Source organism: Alosa pseudoharengus, unplaced genomic scaffold, assembly GCF_046254945.1.
Source record: "Alosa pseudoharengus isolate Yale_2024_CS ecotype anadromous, Long Island Sound unplaced genomic scaffold, YU_APseudo_1.1 YU_APseudo_1.1_scf_13, whole genome shotgun sequence".
Lineage (NCBI taxonomy): Eukaryota > Metazoa > Chordata > Actinopteri > Clupeiformes > Clupeidae > Alosa > Alosa pseudoharengus.
Genome location: NW_027468598.1, coordinates 2,886,884 through 2,914,119, shown reverse-complemented (window position 1 = coordinate 2,914,119; position 27,236 = coordinate 2,886,884). Strand labels below are relative to the sequence as shown.

Genomic DNA, 27,236 nt, shown 5'->3' with positions numbered 1-27,236 from the left:
AAGAGACTGTTGTTTTCAACGTTCAAAGATGCAGATGTTATAAAAAGAAAGAGTTTTTGAAGTTATTATTGTTTCAAATTTCTTGTGCTGCCTGGTTATCTCCTTGCTAAATGAAAGAAAAGGATGGAAAAAGGCAGCTGTTTAAAGAAAGAAATATTTGGATGTTATGGATGTCCAAAGATCTTACAAATGGCAAAGTTCTTGTTATTGCCCAAATTGTGTGTAATGCCCAAAGTATCAAATATGATACAAACAAATATTGTATGTAATGCCCAAAGTATCAAATATGATACAAACAAAAAAACATACTTGCAAATTATTTTTCTTATTTTTTTTTTTACATTTTGTTAAAGGGCCTAATAAAGACTTCAGATTTTAAAAAATAGAATTTTCTGTCCATTATTTATTGGTTTAGGTATTAAAGGGTTAAACTTTTTTTTTTTTTACCAAAACTACTTCATAGGTGTCCAGTTATTCAGAATTAATAGCCATCCCACCAGCCAATCATAAAAGAGTATTTCTTCTCTCTTCTTTGTTGTATGGTCCCCCATGAACGGAATTCCATGAAACTTGGCATGCATTCAGAAGGTGTCATAATGATCCTACACTTCAAATTCCGTGCAGTTTTGAACCTATCAGCCAAAGATACCTGCGATTACAATGACTCGTTTTTGCCTTTTCATTTTTAACTAGGTGGCGCTATACATTAAATGAGTGGATATGGAATGGGTTGACATGGCCCCTGGAGGCCAACATAGAAAGAAATGGTCATCCTAGGCCCTACGTTTCTCAAGATATTCACAGAAAATGTGTCCACCCCACCTTCTTTGCTGTGCGGCGGTCATAAATAGCCATGTAGTGTGTGTATTTGAATGCCTATGTGTGTTGTCTGTGAGTAAAGTTTGACATGAAAGTGGTTGTACAAGTGGGAGCTTTGTTTTGAGAATTTGTGTGTAGCTTTGACAAAATGCATCTTCACAATTGGGGACGTAAGATGGAGCCCTAACCTGATTTTGACTCTTTGAACACAGACAGCACATGGTGGAGGAAGTTGGTGAGCTGCTGAGTACTCTTGGATTCCAGGTTTTTGGAAGTGATGTCTTCATGGCACCATAAGGGCCCATATGACCTGGGCACATGTCACACAACATCCAGTAGCATGCAATGTGTGATTATATTTGATCTGTTGGAAGACATTTGTTAGCAGACAATATGTTGAGAAGAACTATCATGTATTGACAGTGGCATAACATAAATATGTATAAAATGACAGAAAACCTCAGTGAACGACAGACCATGATGGTAACCTTTGATAGCAAGGTTTTGTAATGGGTTGTTTGTATGCATAATATAAGGGACATTCTACCAGAAACGTTTCCTGGGATTGTTTCAATGAATGAAACTTGTATAATCCAAAAATGTCGTAAACTGACTAGATGATTGATTTATAAGAGTTGTTCTGTAAAAGGATATGTAATTCATTGCTTTTTTTCTTTATTAAAAACACTGAGCCAAATCTCAGCTACATCTTTCACAGTTTGTAAACGGTATTTAAAAAGAAAACAACTTTAAACACAAATTTAAGTTGTTATCGTTCACATCAATTAAATATGAAATTAAACATCAGTTCTTAAAAATAAACAACTGTCCCTGAGCAAGGTAGCAGCTACTCTCAGTAGGGGGCTGGGACACTTTGGAAAGAGGCAGGGAACAGGCAAACCACAGTCAGATGGTTGGAGAGTTGGGTTGGAAGGAGGAGGACACAGACAGAGTTCAGCCAAGGTCACCACAAAGGGTGTATTTATTAAGTTGTCTTTTTTTCTTCTTGGCTGGTTATGTGGGTGTGCATGTATGTGTGCTGTAACAACAACAAAGTAACAATCAGCACACAACAATCAATAGCAGTTTGAATTAGAGGTCTGCGCAGGACTGATTTTTCAGTCCTGCGCCCGCCCGCTCCCGCAATACTCTGTCCCGCTCCCGCATTAATGTGTAATTTTTAGTCCTGCTCCCGCCCGCATCTGTAACATGATGTCCCGCTCCCGCCCGCTAAAGCCCGCATGCAGGAGGGATAGCCTATTCAGTTTTTCTTTCTGTTTCACGAAAGGAGCACACACACATGAGAAAGACTCCAGATGTCTGGTGCCCTCTTCCTCTGTCATGCTTTCGATTTCGAGTTTTGACAATGAGCAGCAGGAACAAATTAAACCGACGTAAACGACAATATATGCTATAGGCCTGCTATCCGTCAGTTTTTTAATGGTGCCTAACAGAACATCCAGCTGAACTATAGTAATGAACACTACTTTAATCATTTCCATATTTAATTTTTACGCAGATATTTCATTTGCGTGAGTGCAGTGAATCACCGTTTTGTCCCGCACCCGCACCTCTCTCATCCCACCCGCTCCTGCAAAGAGCTTTCAAAAATTGTCCCGCGCCGCACTCTTTTGCGTTGGGACCCGCGGGACTCGCGGGTCTACTACGGGAGTGCAGACCTCTAGTTTAAATCAAACTCGACTAAATTCAACTTTGGTCACTTGGCCCTAAAGGCCATCCACAATTACAACTCATATTTCCATTAACATAATATTAACATAAATAATCACAATATATGATATAATAATATATTATATAATTATAGAATATAATTGTGTTATATTAACACAGTTAACATAAATAATCAAACCAATGCTCAATTTTTACTACTATACTACTATTTACTACTATTCACCTTATTCAGCCCCGCCGATTTTATTAAATTCCACGTTGTCTTTAAACTTCCGGTCGGCTAGCTACGTCTAGTTAGCTTCATTGGGATAATACGGCAGAAGAAGATAGAGAGGCTAACTTGGGAGGAAAACGACAAATGCCATCAGGAGGTCAGACTGCAATATTGTACTTTGCTACCCAAGGCTATTCAGCCCTACAGAGTGGGTAGACGATGTGGCAGTGGCCGCTGTATCGTATGGAGAAACTCGCAAATCCTTATCTGTTTGGTAACTATGGTAACTAGTTTAGAAAGTCATTACAGAACAGCCGCTCCAAAGTCAGTGTTTTCCAAACTTCAGATTGGATAGGTGTATAACAGAAATGTCTTAAGTCACCAAAATCCTAAATAAACATTCCTAACTTTAGGATCACCCATAACATATGATGCCAGTCATCTCAACAGAGCTCTGTTATCTCAATGTATCGCAATGGATGTACTGCTCAATCGGAAGTTCGGAGACAATGTGGGCAAAGCTAGCACCCCCCATGTTTGCGCGCGGAATAAGGTGAATAGCAGTGGGATCATAACATCATTCAGTGTATGAAATACAAATAAACATTTACATAATTAATCACGTTCTACTTTCAGCGACATAGTACACGTGATACTGTGGCTTGGTAAACAAATACTCGCGGCCAACTCAATTGCACGTTGATCAACTGGCCCACAATGGATAGCAAAGGCAGCTCTCAAAGCATTATGGATTGGTATGGCAAACATAGTACCACCACAACCACATCCAAGTCAAACGTTCAAAGTGGAGAAAGGAAAGTAAAACTCACATTTTTTCACAAAACGCACACAGGATTAATCACACGGGGCTAGCAGGAGATCAGGAGATTGAAGATGTGAGTTCGGTCAGGTCACACCCAGATGCAAACAGGAGCACTGCTCAACCAGGTAAGTTATATCCCCTGATAATTGGTAACAGGTGTGTCTGTGCAACACATGAGGGAATCGTAGCAGCAGGCAATTCGGGCCAATCATGGGGAATGGAGCGAGCGAGTGAGGCTTTCATACAGCCGCCCCGGAATTCATCACAAATTCCATACCGTAGGAAGAATCACAAGCTTTTGCCTCACTCCTCCTCGTCTTCATCCTTCAACTCTGGTAAGGGGATGAGCCTTGCTACAGGTCTGATGTACCTCTTCTTCCCGACCCTCACCTCCACTGTCCGCAATTCCCCTGTCCACTCCGGAGATGACTTGGGTGATCCGCCCAACTGGCCAGAGAGCCCGAGGGAACTGAGGATCGACTATCAGGACGGGCTGTCCAACTGTCATGTTGCTGGTATCCCTCCTCCATTTCCTCCGCGGCTGCAAGGTGGGTAAGTAATCTCGAATGAATCTCGACCAGAAGTGGTTGGCAAGAAGTTGAATGTGACGCCACCTGCGTGTCCCGACAAAGATGGTTGCCAAAGGTGGCTTGCGGAAGTGAGGAGTCACGATGGCCCATGAGGAGCAGGTTAGGGGTGATCGGATCAGGATCTGAAGGGTCGGCTGAGATGTACCCCAGAGGCTTCGCATTCAAGATACCCTCCACCTCTATAAGTACTATACGGGGAACGGTTTCCGGAATGGGCTGACTGCCAAGGACCACTCGGAGGGAAGTTTTAACCGATTTGATCTCCCTCTCCCATACACCACCAAAATGAGGTGCATGGGGAGGATTGAAGTGGAAGGTGATCTGTTGCTCAGCCAGTTGTTGTCTCAGAGTGGGCTCCATAGCTTCAAACGCTTTGCGGAGTAACACATCACCTCCCCTGAAGTTGGTTCCTCTGTCAGCCAATATTTCGAATGGCTTCCCTCTACGAGATATAAAGCATAGGAGGGCCATAAGGAATGCTTCTGTATCCATACTCTCAAGAATATCCAGATGTATACATCGGTGTAGTGAGGCACTTGAAGAGTATCCCCCAGTGTTTTTCACACCGGCGGCCCACTTTGACCTGGAATGGTCCAAAGCAGTCGACCCTTGTTGACCAGAAGGGAGGCTTGAACAGGCGAAGATGGACAGTTGGTAAGTCTGGCATTTTTGGAATGTCTGGCTTGGCTTTCCATTTGCGGCATTCCTGGCAGGTGTTCTGGTGTCGCTTTATGGCACTCCGCCCTCTCAGCACCCAGTACTTCTGCCGTATCTCGCCATGAACTCGCTCTGGTCCAGGGTGCAGAAGCTGCTCATCATAGCTCTTTATAAGGAGTCTAGAAAGGGGATGATCACCGTCAAGGACAATCGGATCCGGCTCCAACTTAGCCCGGCGCAGTCTTCCGCCTACCCGGATCACGTTCAATGCAGGGTCCAGCTCAGGGGAGAGGGAGATGAGTTTGAAGCTCTTTTGGGAAACTCTCCGCCTGAGCGCTCTGGATCAGCAGTGTTTCAGCTGCAAGGTGGGAAGCAGCAGTAGCCGCCCCATCAGAGGGCATCTTGGATACCGCTGCGATCAGATCTTCTAATCTGCTGTATTGTGAAACATCAGCCAGCAGAGAGGCAGGTGTCTCGTGGGTCAGGTAACATGCAACAGACTTTCTGAGCTTATCCGTCTCACTCTAGGGGAGTGGAATGGATAATGGAGGGAAGACCGGCCACTGAGTTTCAGGTTTCCGTAAGAACGATGGTCCCTCACTCCATCTTTGATGTGCTAGCTCTTGCAGTGTCTTTCCTCTCGTAATGTCATCCGCAGGATTGCTCTGGCTATCCACATACCTACAGCTGTTCACATCAGTGAGGTCTTGTATCTCAGCGATGCTGTCCCTACAAAGACCTTATACCTGGACTCCGACTTCAGCCAGGAGAGCACGGTGGTAGAGTCACTCCAGTACACCACCTTGTGGATTGGCAAGGTCAGTTCAATTTGCACTGTAGATGAGAGCTGAGCTCTGAGGAGGGCAAACCTCACCATCTGCAGACTGTGCTCTGAGGTAAGCTACTGCTCCATAGACCCTCTCAGACGCATCACAATAGATGTGGAGATCCCATTCCGTCGCAGGGGAATCAGCTGATGCAGGCACATAACACCGGGGCATTTGCACTCGATGAAGATCCACCAATTCATGCTCCCTCTCAAGCTACCGATCCATCAGCTCAGCTGTGCGAATAGGATCATCCCAATCCTGCTTGGTCTTCCATAGGTCCTGAACAATCACCTTGGCCCTCGTAGTATAATGCAATATGTAGCCCAACGGGTCATATTGACTGGCTAAGGTGCAATAAACTACCATCAAGGTGGGTGAAGCTGAGGTCAGTACTGCACTGTGTTTGTATCCAAGGGTGTCTGGCATACAAGCCCAATGGAGACCCAAGGCTGGCTCCTGAGGGCCCAAACCCATCTCGGAAAGCCACAGCTCGGTGCTGGTCGACCTTGCTTCTGGAGGAATATGTTTTACCACCTCTCGCCCACTGCCTGATCTCAAATGCGCCTTAAGCCAGTTGGATATGCAATTTCTCGAGCAAGGTCTTAGCTGCTACGGAAGAAGGCAGACTCTGGAGGCATTTATCGACATCAAATGAGTTCTCCACTGAATCCACTACCTCTCTGTCACTGCCATCACAACTCCTGGCGTGGTGCTGCAGTGCATAGAAAGCACAGCATGGGCTGCAAGCTGCACCGAAGGGAAGCACTTGCCATTCATAAGTGGTTGGCTCCTTCTCTCTCTCTAGATTCCGGCAAAGAAAGTGAAGGAGAGCCTGGTCCTGTGGCAGCAGACGGACCTAATGGAACATGGCACGGATATCACCGCTGATGGCCACTGAATGCTGCGTGAATCGGAGCAATACTCCCAAGAGGGATGGACCCATTATCATTATGGTGTATTTTGGCGAGTTCAGGATCCCTGTCCAGGCGTCTTTCTGTTCCTTGCAACAAGGGCATGACAGAATGCTTGGAGACCGAAAGCAAAGGGCTATTTGGGGCACGCAGCAAGGGTGTGGCATATCGTTGAATGCCATCAACTGGCACGGTAACAGTCTTGGTCCGTAACAGCTCCAATGCATACTCATCATGCTTCGAGCGAGTCACATCCTTGATGCTTCGGTGGGGGTAAGCATCCAGCTTCCACTGCAACTCCACAGTCCTAAGGAGCTCCGCAGTGGCAAAAGATAAAGGATTGGCGGCAGAGGTCATGAAGAGGCAGGACTCGAGGTGCACATCCGGGCACGAGGTCACACTAACAGGTCCCTGCATGGCCCAGCCTAATGCTGTATGAACTGCCACTGGTCCACCCTTTGGATCCGTCCGGACAGGCTCAGTGGGAACAATTAGTTCAGGGAAATCTGAGCTAATAAGCTCAAGAGGTGCTATTTTGGAGAAGGACTGAAGTGGTAACTCTCTCAGGTGAGGATACTGCTTCTTAAGGGCCTCTATGGGGCAGGGGTGTTCAGCCAGGCTAAGACAGGAAGAGGTGAATACATTCAAGATTTTGGTCGTATCCAGACTGCTGATATCATGGAGAATGGTCAAATGCAGCTGATTACACAGGTTACAATGTTTCTTCAGTGTGCATTTGTCTGGTGAATGACCAAAATCTTGATGGTTCAATCTCCCCGTGACGAAGCGGTCTATCTTGACCTTGACCTGCCCAGAGGCTTTCGTACATGTCCCGTCACATTTACATAAAATACTTCATAAAAATATGTGCAGTATGCTTTCAAAGTTACGACTCAAAGGCTGTGACATCATTTGACCAAGGTGGTGTAGAAATTGATCAAGGATAAGTCTAATCAATTTTTTAATTTCAAACTGTTTTTGCATGCTTTATTTCAGGGTGACAAGCTAAAGGGTCAGGCCACGTCACACTAAAATATCTTAGAAAATAATGGAATTGTTGTATATCTAAAATATGTCTGAAAAGGTTACTAAAATCCCTGCTTACACGTGAACAGTGTTGATTCTAGCATGTTCACAGGCAGAGAAATGGCCATTAAAATGGCTGACCGTGAGGTGCGTGACGAGGCCTGACAAATAGCCTATTAGTTCCTATTAGTTATTTCACATTAGCATCTAAAAATGCATTTTCAAGGATAAAAACACCCTGAGATGGCACAATGGATGTTCCTCATAGTTTAAGATTGCCACCACATGACTCAATGTTCAGATTGAAAAATAAGATTTTTTTAACTGAAAATGTAAGTTGAAGAATGTAAAGAAATGTTTTGGTAGAATGTCCCAGAATGTCCCATAATGTTGGGTGAAACCTGATGTATTTGGTACCTGTTGGTGAGAAACTTTATAAGTTTTTTTGTTTTCTCCCCTATCTCTGTGGCTGGCTCTAGCTCATTCATCTGAAGGGGACTGGGGGGAAGGTGGCTGCTGCTGTCCTCCAGGTTGAAGCAGAAGTAGGTGGAGGAGGAGGTAAGGCCTGAGTCCAGCACTGGGGCCCGCAAGAAGTCAGGTCCTCCTACTGGCAAAAAACACACACAAGGGAGAGCAAAACCTTTGTGGAATTTGGGCATAAGTGTGACATAAGGTACTAATGCAATTTTTTTGCATAAATTGATAGGTAAGGGGGTGTCCTTTCAAAATCTGACGGGTGCCACTCCGGCACCCTTGAGCATTTTCTTTAAAATGGCATCACCTGCCACACCCCTTTTTTGATCATAGAAAATCATCTAAATAGACATTAACATATAAACCCATCATGTATGGTATGAAAATAAAGCTCTTTTCATACAGAAATCAGCTTTGACCATAATAAAGTAGAACAATTGTTTAGGTCCCTCCAGAGAACAAAATACCTTTTGCAAAGTGACCTTTAAGGTCAAATTAGGTTCCTTTTTGCTGCATAATAGCTTATACCTCGGAATTGTGTCATGTTTGGTATTAAATTAAATAAATTATGGAACTGCCATGTAGCTTAATACATACAGGAATACAATCATTCAATAGTAAATATAACCGCAAGCGGTGATTTACGGGGTCCGAGCAAAACGATCATGAGGTAGCATAGCTTTTTAGTTTTACATATGCTTTGATTGTTTGAGCACAATTGTTCAAAAGAAATGTGATCGGATTTCGGTTATCGGATATCAGTTACCGGATTTCGGCTATCGGATTGGATCAAATCTTGAAAATGGGTTGTTCAAAAGGCAACAAGGATCCTGAAATTGGATTAGATAACATAATCTATTCTTGGTTTTGATCTGGATAAAACCTTTGTGTTGTTCAAAACTTTTGAGTTAGATTGGAATAAATTTGATCCATAAAATTAGGATTACCCTGTGCTGTAATGTTATAGTGTGCTAACCTCCACAACCCAACAGTATTCTAACAATACTTGATTCTACAGGACTATTTATTTGTTGTGGATAAGATAAAGGGTTTGATAATGGAAGGCAGTGTTTCCCACAGAATTGAATTGCATTTGTGGTGGTGGGTTCTGTGTTGGAGTCAATAAGATAAACAGCCTATAATTATACAGTTATACTTGCCTTGCACTACAAGTCCATATTGACAAGTAGCTGTAATGCTGTAATGTTATAGTGTGCTAACCTCCACAACATTCTATTCTAGTATGCGAACCTCCACAACCCAACAGTATTTGAACACTAATGCTTCAGGTGGGATTTGAACTCTCAACCTAAGGATGACCAGTACAAGGCATTATCCCACTAAGCCACTGTCAATCCTACATCTTTGCCAGTCACATGGTGAAAATGTGTATTGGTAAACACACAAGAAAAACTCCAAGTATACATTTGACAATAAAATGAAGGGCTTTCCTGAAAGAGAACACCTGAAAACGTTTGGAAATTCTGGGGCAATTAGACATTTGTAGAGAAGAAGAGTAATGGATGAAATATAAATACGATAGACTTAATGATGAAGGAAAAATAGTAAACAAAGAAGTTCCCCTATATGCCATAGAGTGTGTCGGCATTGTGACTCTTGGCAACTAATGAGTGTGAATGTTGATTGCCTGATGTCATTCAGGTGCTGTTCAATGGTGTGAATCTTCAATAACCAATCTTGAGCCCAAAGCTCTAGCAGGATTTGAACTCTCAACCTAACAAACACCAGCACAAGGCATTATCCCACTGAGCCACTGACAATCATACACATTGAACAGTCACATTCACATGGTGAAAATGTGTGTTGGTAAACACACAAGAAAAACTCCAAGTATACATTTGACAATAAAATGAAGGGCTTTCCTGAAAGAGTACACCTGAAAACTTTTGGATATTCTGGGGCAATTAGACATTTAGAGAAGAACAGTAATGGATGAAATATAAATATGATAGACTTAATGATGAAGGAAAAATAGTAAACAAAGAAGTTCCCCTATATGCCATAGAGTGTGTCGGCATTGTGACTCTTGGCAACTAATGAGTGTGAATGTTGATTGCCTGATGTCATTCAGGTGCTGTTCAATGGTGTGAATCTTCAATAACCAATCTTGAGCCCAAAGCTCTAGCAGGATTCGAACTCTCAACCTAACAAACACCAGCACAAGGCATTATCCCACTGAGCCACTGACAATCATACACATTGAACAGTCACATTCACATGGTGAAAATGTGTGTTGGTAAACACACAAGAAAAACTCCAAGTATACATTTGACAATAAAATGAAGGGCTTTCCTGAAAGAGTACACCTGAAAACTTTTGGATATTCTGGGGCAATTAGACATTTAGAGAAGAACAGTAATGGATGAAATATAAATATGATAGACTTAATGATGAAGGAAAAATAGTAAACAAAGAAGTTCCCCTATATGTCATAGAGTGTGTCGGCATTCTGATTCTTGGCAACTAATGAGTGTGAATGTTAATTGTCTGATGTCATTCAGGTGCTGTTCAATGGTGTCAATCTTCAATAACCAATAGCATGTGCATCTTGAGCCTCAAGCTCTAGCAGGATTCGAACTCTCAACCTAACAAACACCAGCACTAGGCATTATCCCACTGAGCCACTGACAATCATACATATTAGGCAGTCACATTCACATGGTGAAAATGTGTGTTGGCAAACACACATCAAGAAAATTCCTAGCATACATTTGACAATAGAATTAAGGGCTTTATAAAAAAAGAGTACAGATCTGAAAATGTGCACTGTTAATGGTATCCACCTAATGATGGTTGTATGGTTGTTATTCAAGAAAAAAAAAATACTCATATAGGAATATAGGTGATCTAGGAAAAAAGGCCTAAGTGGTCTAACTTTATTGGCCTATATCTCTGAAATGGAACAAAATATCAAAATTCTGAGCTACGCTGCTCGGACCCCTAATAAAACTTAAGAACAATAGGTGTGCTTGCAAGCACACTTAATTATACAGTTATACTTGCCTTGCACGACAAGTCCTGACTAGTAGCTGTAACGTTATAGTGTGCCAACCTCCACAACCCAACAGTATTCTTAACAGTATTCTATTCTAGTATGCTAACCTCCACAACCCAACTGAAGGAACTGTAGGGGGCGATGTGGGTCGAGGTAGAGTGAGTGTGTGGCGAGCAGGCAGAGCCTCGGTCAGAAGGGTCAATGGTATGGAGTGATGACACGGAGATTGCAGGTTTCGGTGCAACACAAGTTAACTTTATTTGAGTTTCAATTCATCTGTTCTTTTGTTCTTTACTTGTATGTGTGCTGCATCAAAGAGGAAACAAACAGAAAATGGAGTAATCAGTGAAATGGGGTAAATCAGTACAGATGCCAACTCACAAACAAACCAATTGACATTTGAACAATAAACTGAAATCATATGGCTATATAAGGTACAACTAAACAATACTTGACATCCCAAGTCAACCAACATCACCTAATCATCTCTCACATGGGACTCCAACACACCAAACCAACAAACAAACACCTTAACTTTACACATGATGGCAGAGCTACTCTACAAACTGATAAACATCACAAAAGTCATAGTGAGGGTGATTAAAGTGATGACTTACGTTAACTCAAAGACGCACACAGAGCAGGACACACTGGAGTGCTGGGTTGAGATGAACAAAAGAGCGAACTGAGGGCGAGCAAACAATTTATCCTGGTCTGAGCCCCTGCTCCGGAGCTACAGGGTTTCCCAGCAGGTAAACTTTGGAAAGATTTGCAAAGATTTTGAAAAGATTTTTGAAAGACTACAGTCTCAGACCCTCTCACATCTAAAGACAAGTAGTAGAGTTTTAAGTCACAGACTATGATTTTGCAATGACTAGGGATCTTGCAGGGTCACTATTTACAAGACTGCAACACAATTCCTTTAAATTATTACCCATTGTGCAATAGATAAACAGGAACTGAAAATTATAGCCTACTAAACTCAAAGTAATATTTTCGTGTTTCTGCAGCATTGTTTCATGCGTGACATCCTTAACCGATATAGAGTTGTTCTGTCAAGTGGAAGAGCCGACTAAATATGTATAAGAAATGACAAATATTATAAGAATAACAAATAATTATAGGCTACAGCTTATAATTATACAGTAATACTTGCCTTGCACTACAAGTCCATATTGACAAGTAGCTGTAATGTTATAGTGTGTTAACCTCCACAACCCAACAGCATTCTATTGTAGTATGCTAACATCCACAACCCACTAATGCTTCAAGTGGGATTTGAACTCTCAACCTAAGGATCACCAGTACAAGGCATTATCCCACTGAGCCACTGTAAATCCTACATTTTGGCCACATTCACATGGTGAAAATGTGTATTGGTAAGCACACAAGAAAAACTCCAAGCATGGAGGGGCGATTAGACATTTGTAGAGATGAACACTAATAGATTAAATATAAATATGATAGACTTAATGATGAAGGAAAAATAGTAAACAAAGAAGTTCCCCTAAATGTCATAGAGTGTCTCGGCATTCTGATTCTTGGCAACTGATGAGTGTGAATGTTGATTGCCTGATGTCATTCAGGTGCTGTTCAATGGTGTGAATCTTCAATAACCAATAGTATTCGAGCTAGAGCCTAAAGCGCTACCGGGGATTCGAACCCTCAACCTAACAAACACCAGCACTAGGCATTAGCCCACTGAGCCACTGACAATCCTACATATTGGGTAGTCACATTCACATGGTGAAAATGTGTGTTGGTAAACACACAAGAAAAACTCCAAGTATATATTTGACAATAAAATGAAGGGCTTTCCTGAAAAAATACACCTGAAAACTTTTGGATATTCTGGGGCAATTAGACATTTATAGAGAAGAACAGTAATGGATGAAATATAAATATGATAGACTTAATGATGAAGGAAAAATAGTAAACAAAGAAGTTCCCCTATATGTCATAGAGTGTGTCGGCATTCTGATTCTTGGCAACTAATGAGTGTGAATGTTAATTGTCTGATGTCATTCAGGTGCTGTTCAATAGTGTGAATCTTCAATAACCAATAGCATGTGCATCTTGAGCCTAAAGCTCTAGCAGGATTCGAACTCTCAACCTAACAAACACCAGCACTAGACATTATCCCACTCTGCCACTGACAATCATACACATTCAGCAGTCACATTCAAATGGTGAAAATGTGTGTTGGTAAACACACAAGAAAAAACTCCAAGTATACATTTGACAATAAAATGAAGGGCTTTCCTGAAAGAGTACACCTGAAAACTTTTGGATATTCTGGGGCAATTAGACATTTATAGAGAAGAACAGAAATGGATGAAATATAAATATGATAGACTTAATGATGAAGGAAAAATAGTAAACAAAGAAGTTCCCCTATATGTCATAGAGTGTGTCGGCATTCTGATTCTTGGCAACTAATGAGTGTGAATGTTAATTGTCTGATGTCATTCAGGTGCTGTTCAATAGTGTGAATCTTCAATAACCAATAGCATGTGCATCTTGAGCCTAAAGCTCTAGCAGGATTTGAACTCTCAACCTAACAAACACCAGCACTAGGCATTATCCCACTCAGCCACTGACAATCATACACATTGAGCAGTCACATTCAAATGGTGAAAATGTGTGTTGGCAAACACACAACATCAAGAAAATTCCTAGCATACATTTGACAATAGAATTAAGGGCTTTATAAAAAAGAGTACATATCTGAAAATGTGCACTGTTAATGGTATCCACCTAATGATGGTTGTATGGTTGTTATCCAAGAAAAAAAAATTACTCATATAGGAATATAGGTGATATAGGAGAAATGGGCTGAGTGGTCGAACTTTATTGGCCTATATCTCTGAAATGGAACAACGTATCCAAATTCTTTTGATAACTTTTGTGAGGCTTTGTCTAAACATTGTCTGTGAGAATTTTGGTGAAGATTTGATAATTTTTGAAGCCTGTGAAACTTTTTATGATGTTTGGCTTTTCTCTGAAATTGTGGCAAAAGTAAACATTTTTAGAGTATAAGACCAGGGTGAAAAAGATGCATCTGAATGTAGAGATTAATATGATGAAAGAATTTTGAGTCTAGGTGAATCTGGTAAGGAGAAATAAGCGTTTTTGACAAGAGCGCCACCTTTGGGTGCAGTACCCCAAATTTGGGTTATGGGTAGTGGGGGGTACTGGTAACAATACTTGAAAATGTCAAGTTTCTAGGACTTACGGTTTATAGGAATATAGGTGATCTAGGAAAAAAGGCCTAAGTGGTCTAACTTTATTGGCCTATATCTCTGAAATGGAACAAAATATCAAAATTCTGAGCGATAACTTTTGTGAGGCTTGGTCTAAACATTGTCTGTGAGAATTTTGGTGAAGATTCGATTATTTTTGAAGAGTGTGAAACTTTTTATAATGTTTGGCTTTTCCAACACATTGTGGAAAAAGTAAACATTTGTAGACCATAAGACCAGGGCCAAAAAGATGCATCTGAGTTTAGAGATTAATATTCTGAAAGAATTTTGAGTCTAGGTGAATCTGGTAAGGAGAAATAAGCATAATTAACTTTTTTTTTCAATAGCGCCACCTTTGGGTGCAGTACCCCAAATTTTGGGTTATGGGTAGAGGGGGGTACTGGTAACCATACCTGAAAATTTCAAGAGTTTTGGAGTTACGGTTTAGGCTGCAGTATGACTTTTACAGAATTTTGGCCAAAAAATGAACGGTACAGAAACAATAGGGTTCCTGCAGCTACGCTGCTCGGACCCCTAATTAAGTGTGCTTGCAAAGCAGCACACTTATTGGTCTTCTTAAGTTTTCTTATTAGGGGTCCGAGCAGCGTAGCTGCAGGAACCCTATTGTTTCTGTACCGTTCATTTTTTGGCCAAAATTCTGTAAAAATCATACTGCAGCCTAAACCGTAACTCCAAAACTCTTGAAATTTTCAGGTATGGTTACCAGTACCCCCCTCTACCCATAACCCAAAATTTGGGGTACTGCACCCAAAGGTGGCGCTATTGAAAAAAAAAGTTAATTATGCTTATTTCTCCTTACCAGATTCACCTAGACTCAAAATTCTTTCAGAATATTAATCTCTAAACTCAGATGCATCTTTTTGGCCCTGGTCTTATGGTCTACAAATGTTTACTTTTTCCACAATTTCATGGAAAAGCCAAACATTATAAAAAGTTTCACACTCTTCAAAAATAATCGAATCTTCACCAAAATTCTCACAGACAATGTTTAGACCAAGCCTCACAAAAGTTATCGCTCAGAATTTTGATATTTTGTTCCATTTCAGAGATATAGGCCAATAAAGTTAGACCACTTAGGCCTTTTTTCCTAGATCACCTATATTCCTATAAACCGTAAGTCCTAGAAACTTGACATTTTCAAGTATTGTTACCAGTACCCCCCACTACCCATAACCCAAATTTGGGGTACTGCACCCAAAGGTGGCGCTCTTGTCAAAAACGCTTATTTCTCCTTACCAGATTCACCTAGACTCAAAATTCTTTCATCATATTAATCTCTACATTCAGATGCATCTTTTTCACCCTGGTCTTATGCTCTAAAAATGTTTACTTTTGCCACAATTTCAGAGAAAAGCCAAACATCATAACAAGTTTCACAGGCTTCAAAAATTATCAAATCTTCACCAAAATTCTCACAGACAATGTTTAGACAAAGCCTCACAAAAGCTATCAAAAGAATTTGGATACGTTGTTCCATTTCAGAGATATAGGCCAATAAAGTTCGACCACTCAGCCCATTTCTCCTATATCACCTATATTCCTATATGAGTAATTTTTTTTTCTTGGATAACAACCATACAACCATCATTAGGTGGATACCATTAACAGTGCACATTTTCAGATATGTACTCTTTTTTATAAAGCCCTTAATTCTATTGTCAAATGTATGCTAGGAATTTTCTTGATGTTGTGTGTTTGCCAACACACATTTTCACCATTTGAATGTGACTGCTCAATGTGTATGATTGTCAGTGGCTGAGTGGGATAATGCCTAGTGCTGGTGTTTGTTAGGTTGAGAGTTCGAATCCTGCTAGAGCTTTAGGCTCAAGATGCACATGCTATTGGTTATTGAAGATTCACACTATTGAACAGCACCTGAATGACATCAGACAATTAACATTCACACTCATTAGTTGCCAAGAATCAGAATGCCGACACACTCTATGACATATAGGGGAACTTCTTTGTTTACTATTTTTCCTTCATCATTAAGTCTATCATATTTATATTTCATCCATTACTGTTCTTCTCTATAAATGTCTAATTGCCCCAGAATATCCAAAAGTTTTCAGGTGTACTCTTTCAGGAAAGCCCTTCATTTTATTGTCAAATGTGTACTTGGAGTTTTTCTTGTGTGTTTACCAACACACATTTTCACCATTTGAATGTGACTGCTGAATGTGTATGATTGTCAGTGGCAGAGTGGGATAATGCCTAGTGCTGATGTTTGTTAGGTTGAGAGTTCGAATCCTGCTAGAGCTTTAGGCTCAAGATGCACATACTATTGGTTATTGAAGATTCACACTATTGAACAGCACCTGAATGACATCAGACAATTAACATTCACACTCATTAGTTGCCAAGAATCAGAATGCCGACACACTCTATGACATATAGGGGAACTTATTTGTTTACTATTTTTCCTTCATCATTAAGTCTATCATATTTATATTTCATCCATTACTGTTCTTCTCTATAAATGTCTATTTGCCCCAGAATATCCAAAAGTTTTCAGGTGTACTCTTTCAGGAAAGCCCTTCATTTTATTGTCAAATGTGTACTTGGAGTTTTTCTTGTGTGTTTACCAACACACATTTTCACCATTTGAATGTGACTGCTGAATGTGTATGATTGTCAGTGGCAGAGTGGGATAATGCCTAGTGCTGGTGTTTGTTAGGTTGAGAGTTCGAATCCTGCTAAAGCTTTAGGCTCAAGATGCACATGCTATTGGTTATTGAAGATTCACACTATTGAACAGCACCTGAATGACATCAGACAATTAACATTCACACTCATTAGTTGCCAAGAATCAGAATGCCGACACACTCTATGACATATAGGGGAACTTCTTTGTTTACTATTTTTCCTTCATCATTAAGTCTATCATATTTATATTTCATCCATTACTGTTCTTCTCTATAAATGTCTATTTGCCCCAGAATATCCAAAAGTTTTCAGGTGTATTTTTTCAGGAAAGCCCTTCATTTTATTGTCAAATATATACTTGGAGTTTTTCTTGTGTGTTTACCAACACACATTTTCACCATGTGAATGTGACTACCCAATATGTAGGATTGTCAGTGGCTCAGTGGGATAATGCCTAGTGCTGGTGTTTGTTAGGTTGAGGGTTCGAATCCCCGGTAGTGCTTTAGGCTCTAGCTCGAATACTATTGGTTATTGAAGATTCACACCATTGAACAGCACCTGAATGACATCAGGCAATCAACATTCACACTCATCAGTTGCCAAGAATCAGAATGCCGAGACACTCTATGACATTCAGTGGAACTTCTTTGTTTACTATTTTTCCTTCATCATTAAGTCTATCATATTTATATTTAATCTATTAGTGTTCATCTCTACAAATGTCTAATCGCCCCTCCATGCTTGGAGTTTTTCTTGTGTGTTTACCAATACACATTTTCACCATGTGAATGTGACTGGCCAACATGTAGGATTGACAGTGGCTCAGTGGGATAATGCCTTGTACTGGTGATCCTTAGGTTGAGAGTTCAAATCCCACTTGAAGCATTAGTGGGTTGTGGATGTTAGCATACTACAATAGAATGCTGTTGGGTTGTGGAGGATAACACACTATAACATTACAGCTACTTGTCAATATGGACTTGTAGTGCAAGGCAAGTATTACTGTATAATTATAAGCTGTAGCCTATAATTATTTGTTATTCTTATAATATTTGTCATTTCTTATACATATTTAGTCGGCTCTTCCACTTGACAGAACAAAACTATATCGGTTAAGGATGTCACGCATGAAACAATGCTGCAGAAACATGAAAATACGACTTTGAGTTTAGTAGGCTATAATTTTCAGTTCCTGTTTATCTATTGCACAATGGGTAATAATTTAAAGGAATCATGTTGCAGTCTTGTAAATAGTGACCCTGCAAGATCCCTAGTCATTGCAAAATCATAGTCTGTGACTTAAAACTCTACTACTTGTCTTTAGATGTGAGAGGGTCTGAGACTGTAGTCTTTCAAAAATCTTTTCCAAATCTTTGCAAATCTTTCCAAAGTTTACCCGCTGGGAAACCCTGTAGCTCCGGAGCAGGGGCTCAGACCAGGATAAATTGTTTGCTCGCCCTCAGTTCGCTCTTTTGTTCATCTCAACCCAGCACTCCAGTGTGTCCTGCTCTGTGTGCGTCTTTGAGTTAACGTAAGTCATCACTTTAATCACCCTCACTATGACTTTTGTGATGTTTATCAGTTTGTAGAGTAGCTCTGCCATCATGTGTAAAGTTAAGGTCTTTGTTTGTTGGTTTGGTGTGTTGGAGTCCCATGTGAGAGATGATTAGGTGATGTTGGTTGACTTGGGATGTCAAGTATTGTTTAGTTGTACCTTATATAGCCTTATGATTTCAGTTTATTGTTCAAATGTCAATTGGTTTGTTTGTGAGTTGGGATCTGTACTGATTTACCCCATTTCACTGATTACTCCATTTTCTGTTTGTTTCCTCTTTGATGCAGCACACATACAAGTAAAGAACAAAAGAACAGATGAATTGAAACTCAAATAAAGTTAACTTGTGTTGCACCGAAACCTGCCATTTTCGTGTCATCACTCCATACCATTGAGCCTTCTGAGTCACACCATTGAACAGCACCTGAATGACATCAGGCAATTAACATTCACACTCATTAGTTGCCAAGAATCAGAATGCCGACACACTCTAAGACATATAGGGGAACTTCTTTGTTTACTATTTTTCCTTCATCATTAAGTCTATCGTATTTATATTTCATCCATTACTGTTCTTCTCTATAAATGTCTAATTGCCCCAAAATGTCCAAAAGTTTTCAGGTGTACTCTTTCAGGAAAGCCCTTCATTTTATTGTCAAATGTATACTTGGAGTTTTTCTTGTGTGTTTACCAACACACATTTTCACCATGTGAATGTGACTGCCTAATATGTCGGATTGTTAGTGGCTCAGAGGGATAATGCCTAGTGCTGGTGTTTGTTAGGTTGAGAGTTCGAATCCTGCTAGAGCTTTAGGCTCAAAATGCACATGCTATTTGTTATTGAAGAGTCACACCATTGAACAGCACCTGAATGACATCAGGCAATCAACATTCACACTCATTAGTTGCCAAGAATCAGAATGCCAACACACTCGAAGACATATAGGGGAACTTCTTTGTTTACTATTTTTCCTTCATCATTAAGTCTATCATATTTATATTTCATCCATTACTGTTCTTCTCTACAAATGTCTAATTGTCCCAGAATTTCCAAACGTTTTCAGGTGTTCTCTTTCAGGAAAGCCCTTCATTTTATTGTCAAATGTATACTTGGAGTTTTTCTTGTGTGTTTACCAATACACATTTTCAGCATGTGAATGTGACTGGCAAAGATGTAGGATTGACAGTGGCTTAGTGGGATAATGCCTTGTACTGGTCATCCTTATGTTGAGTGTTCAAATCCCACCTGAAGCATTAGTGTTAAAATACTGTTGGGTTGTGGAGGTTAGCATACTAGAATAGAATGCTGTTGGGTTGTGGAGGTTAGCACACTATAACATTACAGCATTACAGCTACTTGTCAATATGGACTTGTAGTGCAAGGCAAGTATAACTGTATAATTATACGCTGTTTATCTTATTGACTCCGACAAAGAACCCACCACCACAAATACAATTCAATTCTGTGGGAAACACTGCCTTCCATTATCAAACCCTTCATCTTATCCACAACAAATAAATAGTCCTGTAGAATCAAGTATTGTTAGAATACTGTTGGGTTGTGGAGGTTAGCACACTATAATGTTACAGCACAGGGTAATCCTAATTTTATGCATCAAATTTATTCCAATCCAACTCAAAAGTGTTGAACGACACAAAGTGAAGGTTTTATCCAGATCAAAACCAAGAATAGATTATGTGATCTAATCCAATTTCAGGATCCTTGTTTCCCTTTGAACAACCCATTTTCAAGATTTGATCCAATCCGATAGCTGAAATCCGGTAACTGAAATCCGATAACCGAAATCCGATCACGTTTCTTTTGAACAATTGTGCCCAAACAATCAAAGCATATGTAAAACTAAAAAGCTATGCCATCATGTTCGTTTTGCTCGGACCCCGTAAATCACCGCTTGCGGTTATATTTATTAATATTATTATTATTCCCGTCTCCCTAATTTTTTTCCAGCTCCTGTGCGTAGGCCCTTTGAGACAGAGACACCGTTCCAACTTTAAAACTTCCGGGCAGTAGCGGTGTAACTTGCTCGAGAAGATGACGTCAAGTGGGCGTGTCGTTCGTCCGCCATATTGGATTGAATAGAAAGCGAAACAAAATTTTCACAGGTCACAAATTTGGTCCGAACGCCACGAAACTTGACGTACATTATCCTTGGACCAAGCCTCACAAATGTTAGCGGAAGGATTTTTGATTTTCGAAAGCGTTTGCCCGTCACAGCCAAACGAAATCGGCGGCGAAGCTCCGAAACAGGAAGTCGTCCATATCTCAGGAACACTGTCACATATCGATACCAAATTTTGTATATGAACTGGGGACTCCAGTGTGAGGGTGCATAAGCTAAAAAAAAAAAAGAAATATTCCAAAAGTTTCCATCATTTGGCAAACCACCCACAGGTATTTGGTAACTCTCACCATTCACCTTCTATCACAACGCCTTCCAAGTATGCTCAATGCCTCTGGGTATGCACAATGTCTCCAGGCAACCTTGCCCAATCATGAAATCCTTGCTCTGCCATGGGATAGTATGGACTTACGAACTGAAATAGCAAGGAGAACAGTAGCTATATATAGCTTACATAATAGAGTTGTTTTCACATTGACGGTATTCAAATTACATTTTTCATTATTGTTAAATATCATGATGGGAGAGTATTATTAAAAATGTTACAAGTATGCAAATGCATATGTTTACGGGCATTTAGGTTTTACTGTGTTGTTTTGTTGTAAAGACATGCAAGGCATTCTGGGCCATGTAATGAACAGTGGTCGGCAGCACTCCATAGGCTACGTATTAATATGAATAGGTGTTTCTGTAAACCTAGGGACAATAATCAGCTATCTCTGTTACAAAAACGAGCTGGTAATCGCTCATTGAAGAGGGAACTATGATAAAAAGATTGTTTTCCTAAAAGCATGGCAAAGCAAAAGAATAAGCAGGAAATGCCACGTTAATCTTAAGTAGCCTACCTATCTGAACGCTAGGTGGCAGCGTTGTATTACATTTCACTAGTGTAGCCTACTTGAAATACGGTGTGAGATTCACAAGTAAGGAAGGTGCAAATATTATGTAATTTATCATGGGAAATTATTGGAAATGTTATTTCTTGTTTATTCTAATTGCAAACCACACACATCCATTCGGAATCACACGTACACATTTAATACTGAAAGACTAGCATTTCGTTTATTTGATGTCGCCTAGCAACACAGCCTTCAGAGCAAAGATTCTAGAACAGGGCTTCAGAGAGACACGTTTTGAGTTTGTGGCCAAGAACCTAAAATATCGGTTTCCATGTGCTGGATGGTGTGCGTCCTTTATGAAAGTAAGTGTTTTATACAGTTAACGTTACAGACATAATGAGTCATGTTGTAGTCGTCAACATAAATGTGCCCCTTCTGTTATTAGAATGCTAAGCGGAGAAGCATGCTAAGCAGAGATTTAGTATCATTAATTTCTTGTGTGGCTAGCTATAGGGAGGAGATGTATGTTGCTAATTGGGATTTATGTTGTTTAGGTAATGCCATGGTCATTTGATATGAGATGCTTGCACTCGTAACTTCGTCACGTGTAACTTTAGGACTGCTATTTTTTTTTACTAACAGTAATTCACGAAGCACTTTAGCCCTAAAAGTAGCACCTACGTCTGTGACAGCTTAAAAGAAGTGGCAAGGACTTCTAACGCAATGTTTTGAAATGCATCTACTATTGTCTACAGGAGCTTCCAATCGCGAGGGAACTTGCATTGTAGGCATAACTAAGGGATGCAATAACACCACCAGCAACCAAAACTAGCCTACTCATTGTCAACATGTACATGAAATGTAACGTTTCATGTGAATCAAATTAAAATGTTTTCTTTGCAAACGTAGGCATAGGCGTATGGTGACAGATTAATTTAATAATGCTGCTGTGTGAATCACGGTAAGTGTGAATGAAGTGGCCACTTCTTAATGGGACTCGCTGTATGGAAGTAGGCTAAGTAAAATAGATAAGATCAAATAAGATAAGGTTAGGATATGCCCGCTTGACAACGGCAGAGATAGAACTGGCCTTTGGCCATAGCAACCATCCATTTAGAACGACTGGCCTTCATAGCAACCAAAGATCTTAGCTGTGATTCATGTACAGTATGCATTCAATGTGATGCAAAATATAGAAAGGTGATGTCAAATCCCTGCCCCAGACCTTAAACCTATACTAAATTCTTACATCTCAGATAAGTGGCAATCTGAATGGGATTAATGTACCAACAACAAGCAAGGTGTAGAATTCTGGGGGATTCTTACAGTATTTTGATGTGTTCATATGTTACTTCTGTTTGTAGTATACAACGCAAAACGATCGTGAATCCAACAAAGGAATGTGAATTTTGGCACATTTTCATGATCCACTGGGTCGTTATGGGCCACACAAAATACGGTGTTGCTAAAATCACTCCTATTGTGGCTATTAGAGACATGCGTTCATGAGTATCCAGCTACATTCAATGAGTTAAGTAAAATACATTCACACACACAAAAAAACATCACTAATGTTGTGGACATTCCTTTATTCTGAGATACATCAATAGGCTCTCAAAACAATCCCAAACAGACATAAGGTCTTTATAGAGCAAATCCATATAGATTATTTGTCAAATAAACCAGTAAAACAGAATTATGGGATGGAATATATAACATTCACACTCATAGCTCATATTTTAAAATAAATCAGGGAAAAGGTATCCTGACAAACAAGCAGCTTTTAATGCCTTGGTCATATTTCATAATTTCAATTCCTCTGTAGGTTACCTGATAGCCCAGTTTGAGAGGCGCAAGACGCGTGACATTATTTATTTTTGCAGCCAATCACTACTGTCGTTTTATTTTATTGATTTGATCTTAGTCATAGAAGCTAAATTCGAAGGCAGGCCAAAGGTAAAATCCAACGAATCACATTCAACCCGCAAGCCAATAGTTGAATAGCCCTCTCCTAGAGCTTTTGAGATATTGCCACTGCTCCAACACTGAAAGGCACTGTTACAATGCCTGGATCAAGCCAGGTTCAGCATAGCGTATGCCACTGTCTGCTCACGTTGCTGACCGGACTAGGGCAAGCACACTTTCGCAGTTCCCGTTGGAAATGCAGTCTAGTTCATTTTAATATGAATTATTCCACTGCTTGGTTGAATTTCCCATTGTCCTACGTAATGTAGAACGACCATTAAGCGTATGTTATTTGCACACCTATGAATTAGATCCATTTTTTTGGCCGTATCACACTTGTATATTAATTCGCCGAACTCGTTGTGAAGTTTAAATGAACTGTCACGTTGCATCCGAGCTGTAATATGCAGAAGTTCAGAACATTGCAAAATTGTAGCATATGACGGAGGTGGCTTTTAGCTAGATGGATGACAGCAGGCTAAGTAAAATAGCGATGTTTCAAAGCTAAAGTTCATCAGAATCTTTGGATAAGCCCGCTTGACAACGGGAGAGATAGAACTAACGACTGGCCTTTGGCCGTAGCAACCATCCATTTAGAACTAGTAACGGCAGTTTGTCAGTTGAGAAATTAGTTGATATGTGTCGGAAGAAATTAGTTCTACAAACAAGACAGTTTTAGCGATTAAAACGTTTAAATTGTAATAGGAAATGAACACAACGCAAGTGGCAACAGTGGAATAAGCGGGATAATGGACTCCACGGTGGTCTGTTCACAGAAATTAATGAACTTACGAGGTTTAAACGGCCCTCCGCTTCGCGTCGGGGCCGTTTTACAACCTCGACCGTGCATTAACTTCTGTAAACAGACCACCGTGTCATCCATTATCCCTTACATAAAGCAAGTCTGATGTACCCTAGTTCACCAACTTGCGGGTTAGCTAGCACGTTAGCTTTAATTTCGCTGAATTTCAGACAGCAATGTTGTGAGGTACTTCCCAGGTAGTTAGCACATTAATTATAACTGTCCGTGGATTTCCCCCCAGAATTAGAGACAACAATATTTCTCATCCTAACATTTTTTTAATGCTTTAAAAACAGACACCACAGTCCAGGATTGATACAAACTAGTTTGAGTTATGAGGTACTTGCCAGTTAGTCAGCACATTAACTATAATAGTCCTTGAATTTGCCCCTTTTAATTACAGAGAAAACGGCAAAGTTGATTACAGGAGGAGAGGACAGAATCAAGAAAATTATTTCTTCCAGTATTGCAAGGAATGACACGAATCAATTGGAATTACAACAACAACTAGAAATGCAATTCCAAGGAATTACCAGTGCATGAAAATGCTAAAGTTGTGATGTAAAATATCATGTATAGTTAAAATAGATAATACAGAGATGGTTACTACGGTGATGCTAGGATAGACATGGTGGCTGCTAGGGGTGTAACGGTTCATGTATTCGTATTGAACCGAAACGGTACGGGCGTCACGGTTCGGTGCATGAATTTACACGGAGAATACACGGTATAAAAATACATAAAACTCGTGTGCGGATTAATTAATGTCATGCGCAATTACTGTTAAGTAGCGAGAGTTACGGGAGTTCTTTAGCGACACCTAACGCTAATCTGTAGCCTCGCCTTAGCTCTGAAGCTCTGATTGGCGCCTATGTTTTTTTTTGTCAGGTCGTCGGTCGAGTCCGTCAGTCATTAGCAGCACTAAGATTAGACCTACAAGAGTTAGAGGATCCGCTGGTCTCTTTAAGATCGCAAGTTTGAGAACTTCAGTTACAGTAACGTTAGTACAGGCGGAAGAGTGGTGGATAAGATGAAATTGTGTGTCGGCGTTGTTCAGCATTGGGTATGTGAGTGGAAAAAATGCTACACATATTCGAAGCCATCACCCAGATGATGTAGGCTACCAATCACTGAAACGAGGGGAAATAAACTTCCCGTGCGCTTCAGCAGCCTTTGGATACACATACAAATAGGGCCAAAACCTATGGCTTAAATTAAATGATTTCGTAATGACAGAAAGCTATGTAAATCGCGTGGTAATTACCTTTATGTTGGGGTAACTTGTAACTTCTCACATGAGGAGCTGGTAGTGTTAAGTGCATAGACAGTAAAATAAAGTGACAACGCTAACCAGGCTAATAAACAAACCATGCTACGGTGAGTTAACGTCAAAGGGCAAAGTCACGTGACTTCTAGTTGTAGTCTGTTTATGAAATGAAAGGAGCAATTTCGTTTTTTAAAAAAAGGCAAAATAGTGTGATATTTTCACAGTTAGTAGGCTAGATTATTACTTTACACACAATGAAAAATATTGAGGCAAATTGTAGACCCTTCCATATACAACTAAACACAGATGTTGAAGGTCTTGCTTAAGTGGATTTTTAAAAATCATTTTCTATGTAATTTGCACTTTCAGAAATAAGAGATGCTGTAGGCCTATTTTCAGTTTTATAGCTGATTGTCTTATTTTGTTTACAAGTTACAGATTGAGTCTGGGCACTTATTGTACTGTTTAGCCTACATCTTACACACTTCAGGCTGTTGCAGATAGCTCAGGGAAGAGACTGTATGACACTAGGTGGTACAGCCTGAGACATGTAAAAAAAAAAATGCTTTCTGCATTTTTGTTTTGCTTTTCCCTCCATTGTACCGAACTCGTACCGAACCGTGATGTCCGAACCGAGGTATGAACCGAACCGTGACTTCTGTGTACCGTTACACCCCTAGTGGCTGCATAGCTTAATAAAAGTTGATAGTTTAAAAGTAGACTGTTTAAAAGCTGAATGTAGATAGTTTAAAAGTTGTTGATAGCCAGTAGATAGTTTAAAAGTTGTTGATAGACAGCTAGTTTAATAGATAGTTTAAAAGTAGACCGTTTAAAAGTTGAAGGTAAATAGTTTAAAAGTTGTTGACAGACTGGAAGTTTAATGAATGTTGATATTCAAATAGTTTAATGGCTGTGTATAGGTAGATATTTGACGATAATTGAAAGTTGGAATGGCTCTATAGTTTGCTAGCAGTTATGCTAAGATTTTTAACTATGCTAACCATGTTACTTAGCTAATGTTTTATAGCAGTGCTAGCAATGCTAACATGTTAACCATGCTACTTAGCTAACTTAGCTAACGTTTTCTAGCAGTTTAATGAATGTTGATATTCAAATAGTTTAATGGCTGTGTATAAGTAGATATTTGACGATAACTGTAAGTTGGAATGGCTCTAATGTTTGCTAGCAGTTATGCTACGATTTTTTACTATGCTAACCATGTTACTTAGCTAATATTTTATAGCAGTGCTAGCAATGCTAACTATGCTAACCATGTTACTTAGCTAACTTAGCTAAAATTTTCTAGCAGTTTTGCTAAACATGCTAATTATGTTAGCAATGTTAACATGCTAATTATGTTAACCATGTGACTTAGCTAACCTAGCTTATCATTTTTAGTAGTTATGCTAACTATGCTAACTAACATGTTAACAATGCTAACATGCTAACTATATTAACCATGTGATTAAGCTAACTTAGCTAATCATTTTTAGCAGTTTTGCTAAAAATGCTCAAATGTTAGCAATGCTAACATGCTAACTATGCTAACTAGCTACAGTGGGTAGGAGTCATAGTTGATGACAAGTAACAGTTACAATGGCTGAACAGTTAAAAAGTTCAGTAGTTTAAAGCAGTGTTTTTCAACCACTGTGCCGGGGCACACTAGTGTGCCGTGAGAGATCATCAGGTGTGCCGCAGAAAATTAC

At 40.0% G+C, this 27,236-nt stretch overlaps 1 protein-coding gene across 1 annotated transcript in view; it reads right to left on the bottom strand.

Annotated features, from left to right (window-relative positions):
- Positions 1-27,236, bottom strand: part of LOC143121459 (protein furry homolog) — a 522,367-nt gene that overhangs the window by 63,706 nt on the left and 431,425 nt on the right. The window contains exons 39-41 of the mRNA XM_076281827.1: positions 7,980-8,166; positions 5,554-5,583; positions 1,008-1,129 (exon numbers count right to left, since the gene is read on the bottom strand). Of these exons, the coding sequence (XP_076137942.1) occupies positions 1,008-1,129; positions 5,554-5,583; positions 7,980-8,166 (339 nt within the window). The remainder of the gene's footprint in view (positions 1-1,007; positions 1,130-5,553; positions 5,584-7,979; positions 8,167-27,236) is intronic.